The 19,545-nt window shown below is 32.7% G+C and overlaps 2 protein-coding genes across 3 annotated transcripts in view; one reads left to right on the top strand and one right to left on the bottom strand.

Moving 5' to 3' along the window:
* LOC123705224 (discoidin domain-containing receptor 2-like) overlaps nucleotides 1-10,228 on the bottom strand; it is a 39,290-nt gene extending 29,062 nt beyond the window's left edge. For both annotated transcript variants that reach the window (XM_045653918.1, XM_045653919.1), the window contains exons 1-2: nucleotides 9,947-10,228; nucleotides 5,178-5,285 (exon numbers count right to left, since the gene is read on the bottom strand). In XM_045653918.1, the coding sequence (XP_045509874.1) occupies nucleotides 5,178-5,244 (67 nt within the window). In that variant the 5' untranslated portion in view covers nucleotides 5,245-5,285; nucleotides 9,947-10,228. The remainder of the gene's footprint in view (nucleotides 1-5,177; nucleotides 5,286-9,946) is intronic.
* Nucleotides 10,229-12,166: 1,938 nt separating this feature from the next.
* Nucleotides 12,167-18,815, top strand: LOC123705385 (ubiquitin-conjugating enzyme E2-22 kDa). The gene is made up of 3 exons (XM_045654132.1): nucleotides 12,167-12,381; nucleotides 18,122-18,274; nucleotides 18,348-18,815. The coding sequence occupies exons 1-3, from the start codon at nucleotides 12,319-12,321 to the stop codon at nucleotides 18,729-18,731; spliced, it is 600 nt and encodes a 199-aa protein (XP_045510088.1). The 5' UTR covers nucleotides 12,167-12,318; the 3' UTR covers nucleotides 18,732-18,815.
* Nucleotides 18,816-19,545: the final 730 nt, after the last annotated feature.

Genomic DNA, 19,545 nt, shown 5'->3' with positions numbered 1-19,545 from the left:
AAATTCATAGCAGAACACGATTGTTATCAAAAAGGATTGTTCTGCATGGTGTTTGAGGAATTTCTATCGTAGTTCTAGATACATATTTATTAGCTGCGTCATCATCAGTAGACAGAGCTGTGTTGTCCGCCTTGGTCATTGACGCCTCGAAATGAAAGCTGAGCTGGGCAGAACTGCGAGCTATGCGATTCATAATTACACTTTATTTTATTAGACTCAAAATTTTATTAGTTAAAAGTTAGCTAAAATCAGTATATTATCATTAAGTATCTATCTATGCAATGGATTTATTAAACACACCAAGACTAATTAGACGGGAAGATCTGTAACTGAATGAGCGATTGGCTTTTGAAACATACTTTAGTAGGCCAGCCCATTGTTGCGTAACGTTGAAATATTTCCAGCAATGTAACGCTGGCGAACAATTAAGTAATCCCGGTTTTCATTCTTATATTTTTATGCCGGGAAAATAAAATAGCATACTGCAATCTCTACTCTCGTCACGAAAACGGGAAATGTGACAATTTGCGAGCTGGCTCATTTGCTAAAATCGGTCAAGTGTGGCTGACAGCGCGGTCGCCCGTGGATGTACGCAGACATGTACACCGTACACACTACATACCGACCTGGAATTATCACACTTTCGCTCCCTACGTACTCGGCTTTGTTTCCAATGTTTTGAGAGATTCGCGACGCATTACCTGAGACGTCTCATTTCTCTCCTGCATACGGTCGCATATTCTTACGAACTCGCAAACGTTTACATGCTACTTACCTACGTACATAGGAAATGCTTGCAATTTTTCTTGTAGCATCTGTTAAAATATTCCCTTTATGTTATCTTGTACTTGAATAAGGAATATTTTGCTTCAGGTGGATCTTGAATTAAATTAAGTTACCTACGTATTGCATTGAAATGAAATATCCGTTCCAAGTTCGGAATATTACATTTTTAAATTTATCCCTCAACTTCGTTATTTTCGTCGAAGCTCATATTTATGAAATATCAGTTTAATGCCACATTGGAGGAAAAACCTTCTTAATCCAGCGCCTGACTTTAATTACCTATATGGAGAACGTTCCCAGGTGGAAAGCAATTTTTAAGCTTGCTTTTTAAGGATATAAATTTGCTTTAAATTTACTTAAAATATTTTACGACTAACACATTGCAGTTTTTTTATACAATTCACATAGTAGTTACTTAGAGTAATTAAGTAATTGAAAGCTGTAACTCTAAACAAATTATATTATTACGTGCGATTTCACAACATGATTTTTTTAATATAATGAAGCATATCTAATTTATAATCTGTCACAAAACAAATACAAATTATATTTTAAAAAAGTTTTTCTAATAAGAAACACAATAAGCAATTTTTATTAGTGTGCAAGCCTTTTAGTAATTCTATCGTTGGGATACAGATGTTGGCTCCGATTTATGCGATGCCTTTCTACTCACAGCGCGGATATTATGCCGCAAGGATTTCTTTTTTCTCCGTCTCGAGTAGATTACTCGTACAAATTGCAATAAACAAATTTTCGAAATATTATAGCCTTCACGAAATAAGCTCGACATTATCCTCTTCTTTCTTTCATTTTATGAAAAAGTAAAAACCAAGGTTCGAGCCCACGGTGAACATTAATTTCTAAATGTAGATACATTAATTTGTATTTCACGAGAAAATATTCATATCGATTTTAGCTTCAAACGTTTCCTTCCAATTCGGCAAGGGATTTATTAATTATCTCACGCAAGTTGGTGGGACGAATAATTCTGGTCGTTTTACGGATTCTTTAATAAGCGATTTTCCAAAAAAATATTAACAGATCACATTGAAATGGAAACGATTCCATTTCTCGTTCGCAACCGTTTAATTGGACAAAATAAACTGTACTTTTAATTAAAGCCTAATAAAATATAAACAGCGCGTGTATAAAATTTACATATTCAACATTGACTGTTCGGCATTATTGATGAGCGAAGTGGCCAATTATCGCCCGTCCGCGCCACCTACCTACCTGAAGTACGCAAAGTTCATTACGGCCGGTTAATGGGTTTCACGGTAGCCCGCACAGTATCATATGATGGAGCGTATGGAACCGCGATGCCGTTCATGGTAAATGAGAGCCCGTGTAACTAACAGCCAATATGCTAAAACGATTCGTGACAGTACTATGAAGTGTGTGGGGGTACGTGCGCTGTGGTCAGCGTAACGATGAACATTCTAGTTATATATGTGCTAATCCACAATGACAGAGAACAGCTTTAAGACACTCCTAACGAAAGTCATTGATGAGGTGATCCCTGTAATATTGTTTATTTAGAAGCTTACCGTAACAACTTCTGATGGTTTACTTTCTATCAGCACTTAAATGCTCATTTACTGAAGTTACAATGTAAGGTTAAACTGATTGTTTTTCTAATGAGGCCTAGAAAGCTTTCATAGGAGATGGTATACATATTATACATATATATATATACTTTATGCTTGAATTAGTTTAAAATTAAGCACCTCCTAACTTGTTCTACTCAATTCAAAATATTTATATTTTGAATTGAGTAGTACTAACAAATTATTATATTTATATTTTGAATGTATAATGTATTCGCAGGAACTAATTCTCTATATAATAACCACCGCATCAAATTAAAATTAATATAACGTTGATGCGAACTACGTAGATACATATTTGTATTTTAAAATTGCATTCGTAACAAAGAAATGGAGCACGATAAACCATAAAATCATATAGGTCGACACGATTACATTCCTTTTTAAATATGCTTGCTTTTTAAAATTGTCCGTGTATGAATTACAAATTCCCAACATGTAATTACCTACATGCTAAAGAAACATTAAGTTCATTTGAATCCTTAATCACGCGTGTTTCTGACCATACATTTCCCACAAATCGAACAGAAATCCATGAAACGCCTATCAATCCTAATTGTTAATCTATCTACCACCACAAAAGTAAACCTACTGACTGTTTCATCAACGCCAAGTCAAAACCGCTAAAGTTAATTATATGAAATTTGGTCAGCTAAATAGGGGATGAGGTTTTCTATGGAAATCATTGAGGCGGTCGAGGTCGCGGATAACAGGCAATTTAATATAAATAGAAACTACCCACGATGTAGCTACCTACGAACACAACCAACTCACAACGAATGTCGCGTAACTTTATACCCACGACCGGAAACACCTTATCGAATTCCCAAAGAAAAATGTCTACAGCGGAAATCAAATTAAAATTTAAGAACCTTTTCATTCGCAATCTGGTAATCCGAGTCTAGTGGAAAAGTTACAAGACTTGGAAAACTTCTGGGAGGAGTATCCGGGTGATGTGACGGCGAGTCGGAATTCTTTAGCACTCTCGAGTTGTTAACTGATAAGTACAATCAAAAGTCGAATCGAGTGTTCTGCCTCTGAGGAGAAATGTGATAAATTAAACTGATCGACGATTAGGAAAGCTATTTAGACAGTTGCAAAGTGCTTATTGAGAATAGCCGCCCACTCGGGAAAGCGATGTCACTGGCTATGATCTTTCGAGCAACATAATGTCGTCTACGTCTTATTATATTATTAGTTGCGAATAACACTACATAAAGCCCACCAATGAACGGTGTATTTTATTGAGAGGAACAGTTAATAATCGTTTCGAAGCTTTTATACGGAAAAAGCGAGCTGAATTTTGTATGATACGTAGTTTTAGTTCGAGTTCACGCACAATGTTGCTAATTGTTTTGTATTTCAAAAGTCATTGCATTCAATCAGTCGCGCGTTCGAGATCGTTTTTGATATCGAGCGTGGTTTGGTTATTTTTTGATGAGAACTGAATGAGAGATATGGACTGGAATGATATTTAGTTAGTTACTTTTGAAAGTTAATAACCTTTTGTAGAAATGTTTTCTTTTTATAGACAAGTTAAACTACTAGATAATAATTTACCTCTGGCAATTTGCATAAATTTAATGAAAATTGCCAGTTTTCATATACTTTTATAAAGCATCTTGTAGGTAACAATATCTTCCAATATACGTATTAACAATATAAAGGATAACATACAAAAAAGGTTAAATGCGATGAAGAAAAACGAGATCTGTTTAATTTGATCAAATAGCTAAAGGCTATAAGAATGAATTTGAGTTGTATTACTGTTTCGTAGTACGTAAAGATAACAGCGTCGTCTGGACCACGTCTGGACATTGACAAAAGCATATTTTTGTTAAGTAATTTAGAACAAATACTGCTGTATTTAAACTAGGGAGAAAAAGAGAACGGAGTAGGTATGTTGTTAAAGTCTGAAAAGCTTCTAGTGAAAAGCACTAAGAATCTTCTAATATTTCTAATAAGCATTGCGTCCAATTCATTATATCTCTGTATTCTATAGAAAAAAACTAATTTATTACGTTTTCATTGCCTATTAACTATTTCTTTAAAAGATAGCGTAACAGTTTTAGATGGAAAGAAATTAATATAAACATAGCTCTGACTCTACAGGTTAAGATAATTGTTTTTATTTATATAGGGAAACGTAAAAACTCTGTTCTGCTTCTCTGTATTGTCTTATTATGTAAGATTAATATTCAATGATAGCATACGTGTTTAATTTTTCTATCAAAATAAAAATAACCCGTGTCTTAAGTTAGACCCAATTAGAAACAAACTCCTCCTTTCGAAGTTTTTTACATTAATAAGACGAATATTTTCTGGAATATACTTCAGTTACTAAGCTATGATGTTAAAATTAGTTCAAATAAATACCTATAAGAAAGAATGTAGAATTATTCGATTACGACCTAGTAAATGAAATAGAAAAATATGGTGGTCTACATTTCAATAAAATACCATGGACGCATTGAATGTTTTGCGTTTGTGAATAAAATATAATGTAATGGAACTAATGGATATGTAGATTTCCACAGAAAAGAAAATCAATAAAGTAATATTAAAGTGTGGCTTTGTTTTAAAAATACACCCGCGTTTGTAACATTTAAGGCTTTTTTGGAATTGTAATGTTAATCAGCTAAAAGAGATCGCGTAGTAGGTATTTGTTTATGTTGCGCGTCTACCACACGGACGCATGTCAACAAAAACGCTAATTAAGTTCAACTATCGCTTCGTTATTTAGGATAAATAGTAAGCAATTGCTTGGTACGGCTGAATACTTACAAATGTCTAGAGCGTGCACGTGGCAGGCCCGGACCAGGAGCAGCAAGGCAACCACACATGGAACCATCTCGCGGCGATCACTTCACCATCTCTTCCGATACCTCGAGTCTGAAACAAAATCCTACATGTAACAAACCCATATTATAATCCTTATCAATATTAGGCTAGTTAGGTGACGCTTGAGACAATAAACTCCAAAACCAACTCCAATTCTTTCTATCGCAAATTCGCAAGTCATATCAGCTCGTTCCAATCTCATATTTTCCGTAGCATTAAATATAACTGATATAGTAAAAACTTAATAGCACTTTGTGTGCCATTGTGTATTTTCTTTCTATACTATTCACGCGGTAACTATGAACCGATATTAAAATGTTATGTCCGGAGACAAAGCCTTCCGGTTTGGTGAACACATTTTAAAATAAATGCAAGAATATTAGCTGGATTTAATCCGAGCGCAGATTGTACATGTATTCTAAAAGTCTTCAACGAAAATAAAAATCGAAATTTACAATCTTTGAAAAGTACAAGTCCAGTCGTTTTGTCCCCGTATCAATCGACACGAAGTACCTCTATCGCTTTCACGGCAATACTGACAGGCTACTTTGTGATATACCTGCGGGTAGGGGGCAAACCGAGAATATGTGGTAAAATGTAAACTTTACGAAAATGATGAAAAACCACAGGTAAAAGCAAATTTAATCAAACCCAAAAACACTTTATTTAATGCAAGACTGGCATTATATTAAAACGTGGTTAAAACCAATAATGGGCACTTTATCATGAAACTAATTTTAAACCTGTCTCGAAGACAGTTTTTATACCTTTCTTATACATTGAACTAAAGAAATTTATTCTTCCAAAATAATATGCGAGTCAACATCCCGCTACCCAATTAGCTTAAAGATGCAAGTTCTCGGTTCCCTGTAACGACGTTTACGTGCCAGATAAGGAGTGCACACTATCGTTTTGTTAACACTACAGTCAGGCTTCATAGCGGCTCTCGTCAGAGTTATGTGTTTGCTTACACAACCGAGGGAAGGATGCATGTAGGCAGCGGCGAACTGTACACAGGAATCATTCTGCACTTGCAGTTTATTTATGGTTTCGCAACAAAGCCTTTCAAATCCTCGTGCACTCATTCCTTATTATAATGTCGCGATCTTACGCTCGAATCTAATGTCATTTGATTTGGGCATTTATTACAATGCTCCTTATTAATGCTATTACAACAAATATAGAATAAACAAAGCGGAAGCCCCTTGTTGCAACGTTTGTAAAGACGTAAGTTCAACCTCGTAAGAGAAGAAAACAAAAGAACGAATGACAATGGGTATCTAACAATGGATAGAATAGATGTTTTAAAAAATGTGTAGCCCAGAGTCAAGATCTAATTGGCATAGTATAGTGCCATTCATAAAGGAGCCAAAAATAAAAGATTTCACAGCACCAGACAAAAATAGGTTCTAAGACAAATGGAGATTCTAACGAGATGTTAAAAACATAAAAAAATGACTGCTGAAGTACATTTAAAAAAAAACTCACAAAATAAACTGATAATTCAGAAATGTTAAAATATTTTTAAGATGTAAGTTATTAGTTATTTAAGTCTGGAAACTCAGCTTCACCTCGATACTACCAGTAGAACTATTCCTATCTGCAACTAAGCATAGTGGATGCTAACATGCAACGAAAACCACTTACAATCAGGTGACGCTTGCCGCGTTCACGTAAATTGTTCTCAATCTCATATACTATATTTAATATAAATAAAGTTTTGGTCCGTGATTTTAAAAAGAACCGTGTTCTCTCGAAGGCTGGTTTCACGATACTGAAACTTTTTTTCCACGGCTTTATGTTAATGGTCGGAATTTTTTTGAATCGATTTTCATTTGATCTTGGAGGGGGTTTTAAGGAAAAATGTGGGATACTTTTTATTCGGGAATAATTAGGAGAATGTGGGCAAACACGCGTATTACCGGCTCCCACGTGAACGCCCTCGGAGATGCGATAACAATATTGTCAATTAGTGGTTTACATTGCTTTAACAGGTGAATACGAACTCCTTGAGAGTGGGTATAAAGCAAAATTACCAATCTTCTTGTTGATGGTACGTGTAATATTCCAGACCAAATCTAATAAATCAAATATATATTACAATATCAAACAAGATGATATTTTCGAGGATTCTGTTTGATCAAAAACATAAAATATTAAAATTGACTTGATAAAAAAAATCACGAAGTAACCTCTAATTTTTCACAATTCTGCGTTTTCTACTTGACCTATAATTATGATTTTTTTTTTCATAAACAATTATGATAAAGTCCTCTTTGGTACAGTGGTCAAAAATGTCTCGATCTGGCAGGACACAGAAGACCGATCACCTACTTGTCCGTAAAGAAAATCGATCAGTGAAACAGATGTATGCATAATGCATCTGCCCCTTACTCCACTTGAGGACACGGGACTTCACTTTATATATTAATAAAAAATAGTTTTGTTCGGAACTCGTTGCGCGAGTCCGACTCGCACTTGGCCGGTTTTTACACGCTTTATATTAGCTTCACCTGTATGTTTATAACCGACTTCTTTGGGCGCGATTTTGACCCACTTTAAACGGCCAGATTTCGTTCAAACTTTATAGATTTATTGAGGACCGATGACAATACACTAATTTGATAATATTTTGTATTTTTTAGTTCGGTTTTCTATAAAAAGCGTGTTTTTTAGTTTTTTTTAAACTATTATTATTATTATCTAGTAGGACCCGTGGTCAGTGAATAAAGGTATAGGTTCGTTCAACGAAATTATTAAGTGTGTAGGTACATATAATAATTATGGAAATTATTTTGACAAAGATATTTCTCTAGTCTCTAGTTATATGTACATATAATATACATCAAATAGTGTACATCAATTTTTAGTATTGTCTGTATTATTTTAAAGTTTAAGAAGTTATTGCTTTAAATGTATCTCATCCTACATCTTGGTAGCTTAAAGCTTCTATTTCCTACTTTATTTGCAAAAAAATATTGTTGCATTTGTGAAATGGATCCTATATTTTTAGAGACAAGTAATGTGTTGCGTTCAATTAAACACAACAAATGTTATAATACATGAACATATAATATTATGTGTCCTATGTACCCTCTTATATGTTCTTATACAATTTAGTATTTTTTAATAATATTATAGACTCGAGTCTATAATATTATTAAAAAATACTAAATTTATAAATACTAAATATAATAAGTTAATAACATTCTTACATACTCGAGTATGTAAGAATGTTATTAACTTATTATGTATGTTTGTATAGAAAACCATACACCAAAGCAGAAGAGATGGTTTCCTTGGATGGATAGGAAAATTATATATACCTTGACTAATTAAAAATACATAATATGATTATTTCAACTTTTTGAACATTATTGTAATTATTTAACTAAATTTAAAGAATTAGTAGAGTTATTTTAATTTTGTCTGCACATTTGTTATTATCGAGAAAGATTACTATTTCTATTAGAATCTAGCAAGAGTTTCAAAGATTGAAGTTTGCCCAGTTAACTTAACGTTACTCTCTATGTTTATCCCTTATACCAAATCTATCTTAAATATAATTTTCTTACCTATATGAAATAATTACAACATGTTTTTCTTATAGTTAATTTGAATTTTCCGGGATGTTATGTCAGTCTTTGAGGATAAAATACAATGTTTATGAATGAGATACAATCTAAAATGGATCTAATAGGTTAGAAAACCGTTAAGTCTATTATGTTATAAATAAAAGTTAGGCAGAAATAATATGTTTTTAAGTAGTGATTGAAAAAATATGTTCTTACGATTACAGTCCAGTACAGTCCAGAGATATATAATCAAATCAGATTGAGCTAGATCACATTACAATTAATACCACTTATACAATAGAAAGAATAGATTGATGTGACAAGGAATCAGATACAATAAATTAACATACATAAGTATGGACAACAAAGATTAAATTAAACATCTTCAATTGAAGATATTGCCAGCTACATTACACAAATGACTAATCAGAAATGGGATCTTAGTTATTGTTGCAACAGTCGATAGTATTTAGTTCAGTAACCTTTTGCTTATTGTTCTTGTATGATGATTTTTATTGTGTCTCATGGAAAATATACAGTTCAATACATATACTACATAAGGACTCTTGTAAAGAATTATTTAATTAAAGTATTACACATTTTTCCATTATAGATTTAACTAGAGTACATTTTTTTAATAATATCTTTTAATACCATAGAAAAACCTTATGCTAAAAAAACATATCTGATGTCTATCCAAAATATACAAATTAAAAACAAAAAAAACAAATCTTTGTAATATACCTAGTGCAATATTTTATATTTATATTAAGGATATATAGGTACAATAGAGGTATAAAATTATTGTTTATTTATAATGTTTTGAGAACGATTTATTACCAAATCGAGAAATACATTTTATAAATAAAAGTCAACTTAAAAATATTTCATTTCTTTATTCCAAACCAACGAAATTGTAAATAAATGCAGTATATCCATCAGCGTTCGTGTTGGGAGTAAGCAAAGGGAACAGAAGGGCCGTTGATTGCTTTCCCTATAATTTATTTACGTTTAGGCAAGTGATGTTTGTAACAAAGGCAATAAATACAACACCATAAAAATATATATTAAGGTTTACTCCAGCAACACGCTAATATTTACCACTTTATCATAATAAGCATTCACCATACCACTCACCTTCTAACGCCAGGTACATAGGTGAAACCCGGTAACATGGGGAGTAAATTAGCATAACTTTGTCCTCGCACTTTTAAGATCACAGCCCATTCCAAAATTATTATAACACTTAGCGACGTGTAACACTTTTTACCGTTCATATAATACCATTTCAGATATATGTTTATTTACAATTAATGGAATAATTTAACAGAAGTGCCAAACACAATTTTGGAGGAGCTTTAACTAATCGACCATAGCACAAAGCTCCCAATAAAGTTGCAGAGTTCGGTCTGAAGTCATCTAATATTAAAGAACGAATGAAGCAGCGAACGGTGAGTCGGTGAGCTGTAGTTGCGAACGATTGAGTAGATTCAGAAACATTGTCTACTATCTATGTATCAGAGAACGAATGGTGATATAGATTATTAATTTCATTTATGATCACATTAAGACTGAAAATCTGATCACAACATTTCAAAAATTATTAAAATATTTACTCTACTCTACAATAAAAAATGATTTCTAACGATCACATTTCATAAAAATGCGTTTTATCTAATTATTTTGCTTGTTTTCAGGACTGGATTAAAATATTCATTGCACTATTTTTTAATTCTGTGTTTTAATTCTAAATGGTTGGACAAGACTATATAGACTAGAGTCTGTGACTAGAGTAGATAATTTTTGAAACAAAAAAAAAATCGCAGTCGGATGAAACCTTAGAGTATATATACTATCTATAGAGTGCGAACAACCAAGTGGGAACAGTAGGCACAGGTGGGAACAACACGACGCTCCCGCCGCGAGCGCTCGCAGTCGTGGTTGAGTGCTCACGAAGTGCGTTGCTCTGGATTTTTTTTCATATTTACGAATAAACATGGTGAAATGTGCAGTTCTATCTTGCAAAAACGATACTAGAAAATACACAAAATTGGAATCCACTATTACATTTCATCAGTAAGTCGATTGTTATACTTATTTTTATGAAAATAAATTTAGCATCGCGGGGGTGAAGGGGAGGTGGGAGGCGGACACGCGCAGGCTCGCTCGCGCGCTTCTCGCGCGCCTCACTACCGCCACGTGATCGTAGTGATGTGAACTGACCAACGCTGTACCTACTCGATATAAAGTTTACTAGAAGCACTAAATTTTATCAAATTATTATTTTAACTTTAAAATTATTAAAACTCTTTTAAAAATGTATTATAAATAAATTTGTGGTGTGTTTTGTATGATACACTTTCTTATATTATTATGAATGCGACTGTATTATAGTACCTATGTAATGTTACGATATATTTTCTGAATCGCTAAATTGATTTTGAAGATTTTGATAGTAGAATGGATAAAATTAAATAAAAAAAATATTAATATTATTTATTATATTATCATTTTAATTTATTAATTATTCCTTAATATTTTTTACCATTTTTAAAACATTATTATTATTGTTTGATTTATTACCTATTTAAAAAGTACTCACGTTTTTCTGATATTCCAATTAAACATATTTTTTTAAAGTACTTATAATTAATACAAGAAAATTTCTTATATAATATTTAATATTCAAATGGAATAAACAAACTTTATTCAGTTGGTAAACAAATTTAAAATTACATATTTATACTTTATTCATATATTTTTCCTTTAATAACTTATTGAACATAAAATTTACTTATGATACATATTTATTTACATAACTTATCGATAGTTCAACACGCAATTGATACCTACCCATCCCTATTCGTCACACACACATCTATATAGTATCTATAGCTCATCTGCCTACGATGCGCACTATGCAATTTGTGCAATACACTCGCTCTATACTATTGTAATATGAAACCCATTAGAAAAGGAGGGGAATATGATGAAAATAAAAGGAAAAATAAATTACGGTCAATCTGAGTTCGGGAAGTGGGAGGGGGGAGCTTTTAAGAGAAAAAAATGGTTTATCTCGATTTCCGACAAAACTACAAGTCTTACGGAAAAAAGTTCAATGGCAAAGTTGTAGGTAATAAAAAGATCATCATCATCTTTTGTATTCACAATTTTTTCACATAACTTCAAAATTTAGTTGAAAAATTCAAAAAACCAAGTTTTTGGTCTTTTATTTTTAAGCTTCAAAATATTTTTTTTCTACTTAATTTGGTGGAAAGATTTCTAAGATAGCAATACAGACTTGACATTTCTATAATCTCTTGAATCTTGGAAACATTAGGTACCTATATACCTACCTAGGTATTTTGGTTTTTATCCTATATTACTTGCTCTCATGCTCTGTGATGTCTGTGACTTCGTGATAGGTTTCACTAAACGAAAAAAATTGCAATTGAGTCGTCTGGCTCGCTGTTTTTCATCTGTATTGTTTTAGTAAATTATAATAAAACATGGCAAATATAGCCGCGAAACGTATTAAAAGAGAAATCAAGGAGGTCGTGAAAAGTGAAGAGGTAAGTTTTGGATTACTTATTATTTTCATGTAGGTATTCACAACTTGTTAGAAGATAACTTGCATTTTACTAACAATGTCATATGAACTAAAATATATGATTATAAATGCACCTACGTATAATTTGGCGAACGTTCTTTCTTCTGTAGATTTTTGTTTATACATTCTATGTCACGTAAATTTATTTGCTTAGTGGATGATTCAGCATGTTCTTAATTCTTCAATTTCTTTTTGTTTTATAAGTTCTCATGATGTTTCAATTAGTACATAAATTATGTAATAACTTTTAAGAGTTAAATTAAATCAAAAAAATTATATCATTAACTTAACTTGTATTAAATTACGAAGTAAGTTCAAAGTTAATAATTTTAAAATAACCACTTAAATTGGTACATTATTGTAGGTAATAATGCTTTCTTTTTGATTTGGATGTAAGCATTGAGAAGGTATGTAAAAATTGTATAGACATTTTCGCATTGCTTTGTTCCCAAAATATACCTACCTGAGATGGATAAATTTATATTTTTGATGAGTCATGTTTTATAGTATGGTTAATTAGTTACATGAAATATTGAATTTTCTTTGGCTTTAATGTGTACCTACCTATTTATCTTTATAATAATTATAATTATCATATTATGCCTCTTTGTTATGTTTAATCCCTATCATTTATGGGTTATGTATTTTTATTTTTATATATTCTAATTTGAAAATATTAACATCTTGGGAAGTGTTGGGATAAAAAACAACATTCCTGCAATAAAGTCATGTTGTATAGTACTTGTCTTAATTTTTATGAATTTATATAAACTATTAAGACAAATGTACCTACACCCATTTCATTTTGGGTGTGACAGCAAATCTTGAAAGAGAGAATAATTTATTTTGCCAATGGCCAAAAAGCTTAAAGAGAAGTCTTTTTATCTCTAAATTAATAAAAACATCTTCACCATGATATATACGTTCCATATACATTACACTTGCACATACATTACACGTGCACTTCAGGCACACAAGCCTTTCAGGAGGGAATAATAATATTGGAATCCATCTATATGAATATATGAAGATATATTATCCATAATGAAGTTTGATGCTCCAGGGAAGGTAATAAGACAAATCTAGAGTTACTGTCTGAATCTGAGGTTGTTTGGTTGGTTGACAATTGACATTTCAACGTGATCCCCTCTGGAGATAACATGAACAGGTCTCGGTCGGGCAGGAGACAGAAGGCTGATCACCTACTTGTCCCAAAGAAAATTGATCAATGAAACAGATGTATATGTTACCGGAAATGTATGATATCAAGGAATTGTATACAATTCCAATATCATATTAGGAAATGTATAAAATAAATGATTTTGTAATAAAACACTGTATCGGGTCTTACCGTAAAATAATAATAATATGTTCATATTATCTTACTAATTAACATTTCTTAAATCAACTTATATTCAATCAAATCAAATTTTCATTTGGTTAGTAATCAGTCCCCTCGTCCCGCTGTCCCCTTGTACACTTCCCAGTCGGATTGTATAATCCGCCGTATTACAAACGGCCGGCATTTTGTAATTTGCCGAATTTAGTCTTTTTCCAAAATTCTACAAAAGGAGGTCTAGAGCCGACGGAGCCCCACGAAGTGGGGCTCCTATTTCTATCTAGTTTTAAAAAAAACGAACATAACCTAACCCACCCCCTTATCCAAACCAAAAATTCTGATTACGAATTTTCGGCCCTCCCCCCATCGACCCGCGTACCTTCCAATATCTTAGATGTTTTACATTTCCGATTGTTATTTAGGAAATGTATGGATTTCCTAGGCAAGGTGTATAAAATATTTTTTTTCACACATTTCCGTGCGATTTTAGGCATTACATACATTTCCTAGGAATTGTATATAATGACGGATTACATACATTTCCGGTAACATATACATATATAATGCACCTGCTCCATACCCTCTCATAAATTATATTTTTTTATTAACATACAGTCATAAATACAATAAAAATGGTCAAAATCTATTGAAGTATATTTCCGCTCACATGGACACAAAACCATTGGGTACAGTTTTTATTAATGAAATTCTAAGTTTTTAGTAAATAACATGTCATCAACTTGTTGGCCTAAAAATTTCTATAGCATTTTAAAGTGAAAGTAATATTATTATTGATTCATTCCAAAGATAAACATACAGACAAACAAAAAAAATAACATCTTGGCATCATATCAATACCTATAAACACTTGAGAAAACAGTTATTTTTAAATCATGCATCATTAAAATTTTGTTTATATTTATCAAACACAAAGCTCATATTGTATGTATTCATTTAAAATTAACAGTCTTTATGAATAGTATTTTTTTTTAATTCTGTGTCACTTCACAACTTAAAAATTCCAAAGACTTTCAATGCTCTGAGGAATTGTTCCACCTACTACCAGCCGCACAGTTCCACCACCGGACCACTCGCCGTAAAAACCAGTTCCATCCGCACCAACTGGATGGTTGGCGCTCCACCACTGTCCGCTTCAACCGCAACTTCCTTCCGCATACGGTGAAACTGTGGAACTGTGGAACTGTGTTCCCGAACAACTACGACATTGGGGCCTTCAAGAAAAGAGCTTATTTGTCCATAAAAGGCCGGCAGAGCACTTGCAACACTTCTAGTGTTGCAAGTGTTTATGGGCGGTGGTGACCACTTACCATCAGGTGGCTCACCTGTCCCTTTGCTTGCTAACATGACATTAAAAAAAATACAAAAAGTGGAACACGAGAATATGTGGAAAATAGTGAGTGTATTTATTGCATATTTTTGTTAGTTCAAAATTAAAGAGTTATTACCTAACCCAGGAAATATTTTTCTGCCAAAATGGTAATATGTTACCTACTATGTATAAGAATAATTTTTAACATATTATAATCAGACCTACCATATCAACACAAAAAATGATAGAGAGTTTTCAGAGTAATTAATTTAAAACTGTGACAAGAACTTAATGACACAAATTAATAATTTTTGAACCAAATATTTATTTTTTCCGGGCTTATAAATCAAATAAATCACTATTTGCTCTTATGTTTAAGTAGGGCAATGTATTCTACAGTGTGAGGAGTCATAGAGATAACAAAGGTCACATAAGTATTATTAAATGCATGTAAAATGTATTTTCTGATGTCCTTTTATGATTATAAATACCAGAGGTCCGACCCGGCTTCGCCCGTGGTACATATTTACCTTTTCTCTGCATAAACCATCCTTGTACTACAAGGAATATAATAAAAAAATAATTATCCAAATCGGTCCACCTGTTCACGCGTGAGGCCGTGACCGAGGAAGAGAGGTTTTATTTATATATATATAGATCATTTTTAATTTAAAAAACTTAAATTTAAAACAATCTACTAATTTCTTATACCTAAGCAAACGCAAAAATGTATCCATGGACGAAAAAGTACTAATAATTGTTAACGTCGACGGTAATAAATGAAAAATATCTGAAATACCTATCTTATTTAGTTTAACTAGGAGCACTATATTACGTCACAATTAAGAGGATCATTTCACTGCCGATTTTCTGGTTTATTTCGATACATACTTTTTTAATGTTAAAACGCTTTGTGCCTCCTATACCGTGATAAGTAATTTGGTCTGAGCGTTATATATTTTACCGGAAATGTATGAAATCAAGGAATTGTATACAATTCCTAGGAAATGTGTACAATTCCGATACCATTTAGGAAATGTATAAAATATTGTTTAAAAAACTATTTAATGCATGCATATCCTAGGAAATGTATAATCTTCCTAGGAATTGTATACAATTCCAATATCGTATTAGGAAATGTGTAAAGTAAATGCTTTCTGTAAGATTGTACAATCCGCCGTATTACATTACGGCTAGCTGTTTTAATATGCCGAGAATTCGTCTTTTTCCGAAATTCTACAAAAAGACGGTCGCGAGCCGACGGAGCCCCACTTCGTGGGGCTCCTATTTCTGTGTAGTTTTAAAAAACACGAACCTAACCTAACCCACCCCCTTATCCAAACCAAAAATTTCTGATTACGAATTATCGGCATAGTTACTACAAAATGCCGACCGTTTGTAAACGGCCGGATTATATACAACTTGCTTGCGACATATCAATATCTTAAATGTTTTACATTTCCGATAGCTATTTAGGAAATGTATAGATTTCCTAGGAAATGTGTATAAAATAATTTATTTCACACATTTCCGTACGATTATAGGAATTATATACATTTCCTAGGAATTGTATACAATGACGGATTACATACATTTCCGGTAACATATATACAAAATAAAGTATTTGTGCCACGATTTATAACTTGAAGACTGAACGTTCGTTAATAATTATATTGTTTGATTGATCCGTCTCCTCTTGAAAAAATACGAAAAAGGACTGAATACCCGGCGGAGGCGGGGCGAGCAGCTTGTATCTTATAAGTCTTCTTTCAAAGCAACTAGTTTCAAAGTAGCCGTATTCATTAGAGCAAAGACTAACTTTAACTTCATCAAATAAATGGCCGTTCCCTGCAGAATTATATCAACACTCACCTGTAATCGCTTAATAACTTTTCAAAGTAACCTTGCTAGTTGCAACAGTTTACTTTTTGCCAGAGTTTACAATTTTCATGGTGCTGTGAAATTATTAAGAGGTTTCTAAACGTTAGGATATATTTCTCTCGTATTCTAAGCTATACTTCTAACGAGCAATGGTGATCATTGCCATCAATAATTCTAGGTATATTGATTTATTATAGCAAGTTGTGTCGTTTCTTCAATAAACCCATGTTAAAGTTCAATTCGCGGTTAAGTGGTTCGATATGATATACCTTTCAATAGTACTTTTCTGTGGCATCTTATTTTTTAACTGACTTAAAAAAGAATGTACTCTATTATCTCCGAATTTTATAGTTTCTACTACTTGAAAGCTGATGCCTGTCATGAGGTCTCATTAAAATTTGGTTTAGTTCTAAGGGTGCTTTCAATTTATACGTCTTTTGTCAGACGCCCTAAGAATTTGAAGCTGGTTTTTAAATTTTTGCAACGGTACATTTCAACTACATAATATTATAAAAATAGAGATGCTGAGGCCGAGTTCAATAATACATATAGATTATCATGAACCTTTTCATCCTCTATTATGTTTAATCCTCTATAACATTATTTTCGGCGACATATACGTAGGTAAGTATAATATATGTTAATTTTAAATATTCTAAATGCGAACTGTCGGCATTAGTGATTAGATGCATATTTTTAAAGGTGCTAAACATCAGAAGAAGCATAGTAGGTTATTTTAAACAAATAAGGTACACAGTTCTAGAATTTCACTAATAATAATTTGGACAACTAACCGTAAAGAAGTACCGTATACTCTACCTTGCTGAATCCAATTAAAATAAGTTTAGTGGTTAGTCTAAGTCGTTCGTTAGTCTGAGTTTAGTGAAAAGCAATGGCGCAGATATGCAATTTATTCATAGCACGTGATATTTCTCGTTACCGAGCATTTCATTTGTAAACTTAATCATTGTGACCAAGCTTTTCATCATTAACTCGCAAAAAAACTCGTTATTACCATTAAAAATAACCCAACATAAGATTTACCTACGTTTTTGTTTTCATTTCAGTACGAAAATAAAATATCGAATTAATATTATATATATTTTTTTAATTTGTAATATGTATGTAAGTATATATTTTTATTTTTTATAGGTGGAAGAGGGCACGTTAAAACTCGAATTGGTAAATGAAAGTTGGACAGAGCTCCTCGGTGAAATTTCTGGCCCACCGGATACCCCTTACGAAGGTGGAGTGTTTAAACTTGAAATTAAAGTGCCCGAAACATATCCATTTAATCCACCAAAGGTAATCTATATCCGTTGAATTTATCAGTTTGCAATTAAAATTGTCGAAATAACCGTATGTTCTTCTTCTTCAGATACGTTTCATAACTAAAATTTGGCATCCGAATGTATCGTCAGTGACCGGTGCTATTTGCTTAGATATACTTAAGGACCAATGGGCGGCGGCCCTCACACTAAGAACAGTACTTCTGTCCATACAAGCGCTGCTCGCGGCGGCCGAGCCGAACGACCCGCAGGACGCGGTCGTGGCTAAGCAATACAAGGATAACCAGCAGCTGTTCTCGCTGACGGCGAGACACTGGACCAACGTGTACGCCGGCGGTCCGGTCACCATCTGGGAGTTCAATCAGAAGGTGCAACTTCTCTTAGAAATGGGCGTCGAGGAACACCAAGCGAGAGTCGCTCTCTCCACATTCGATTGGGAAATCGAAAGAGCCACTGAACAGCTTTTTAGTTAGTGTCGAACGTTAGTTTTATTCACCTTATCCGACGTGATTTTTGGTGATAGCTGACTAGAAATTAAAATCTTATAGTTGTACGTTTTTCTGAGTTGTGTGAATTATGCGAACTCTTTAATTAATATAAAAATACTGCGACCATACATACCTATAGAATATAATAGTTGATTAGCAGTTTAGATTGTGTCTTAGGACATTTTAAGGACGCGTCTGACGAATCAGACAAAAATAAGCAGTTTTTCGATGCATTTTGCGGCAAAATAATACAATACCAAATTTGACTAATAATTACCATAGATAGATTACTCCTTAATCTTTAAATGGTAGGAATTATTTAATCGAAAATTTTGGTTTATAATATTGTAAAAAATAATTTCCGTTGCCTCTTCACACAAAATTGACAATATCGTGCTGAATATAGAAGCATTTTTCTATTATTTAATAAAATAAATTTACTTATTTAAAAATATTTTAAGTAAGCAGACCTTAAGCAGACATGTCCAACTCAAAAAGGTAGGAACTAAAACTATCAAAATGTTACAAATAAGCTGAGAAAAAAATTAAAATCAAATCTTATTTTTTCACATATTTAACTGTATCGCGTGATACTTATTGCATGGAAATAAGGGTTATTTTATTTGTCACTATCTTGATTTATTGTACAAAAATTTGTAATGAAATATTTTAGTAATTTAGCGCTCGGACGCCTTTGTGAGTAGACGCTGTGACGCTCGTAGGCAGCTCCTCGTTTACGAAAAGATCGCTGTACGTATACAAAATATTTGACCTAATAAACCTGATCATTGACGCATTC

This window comes from Colias croceus, chromosome Z (genome assembly GCF_905220415.1).
Source record: "Colias croceus chromosome Z, ilColCroc2.1".
NCBI classification, from domain to species: Eukaryota; Metazoa; Arthropoda; class Insecta; order Lepidoptera; family Pieridae; genus Colias; species Colias croceus.
Note: the sequence above shows the minus strand (reverse complement) of the source record. Positions and strands in the feature narration are given on the sequence as shown.

Coding starts and splice junctions, on each gene's coding strand:
- LOC123705385 (XM_045654132.1), top strand. CDS start 12,319: ATGGCAAATATAGCCGCGAAACGTATTAAAAGAGAAATCAAGGAGGTC. Junction 12,382..18,121: donor AGGTCGTGAAAAGTGAAGAG/GTAAGTTTTGGA, acceptor TATTTTTTATAG/GTGGAAGAGGGCACGTTAAA. Junction 18,275..18,347: donor ATCCATTTAATCCACCAAAG/GTAATCTATATC, acceptor CTTCTTCTTCAG/ATACGTTTCATAACTAAAAT.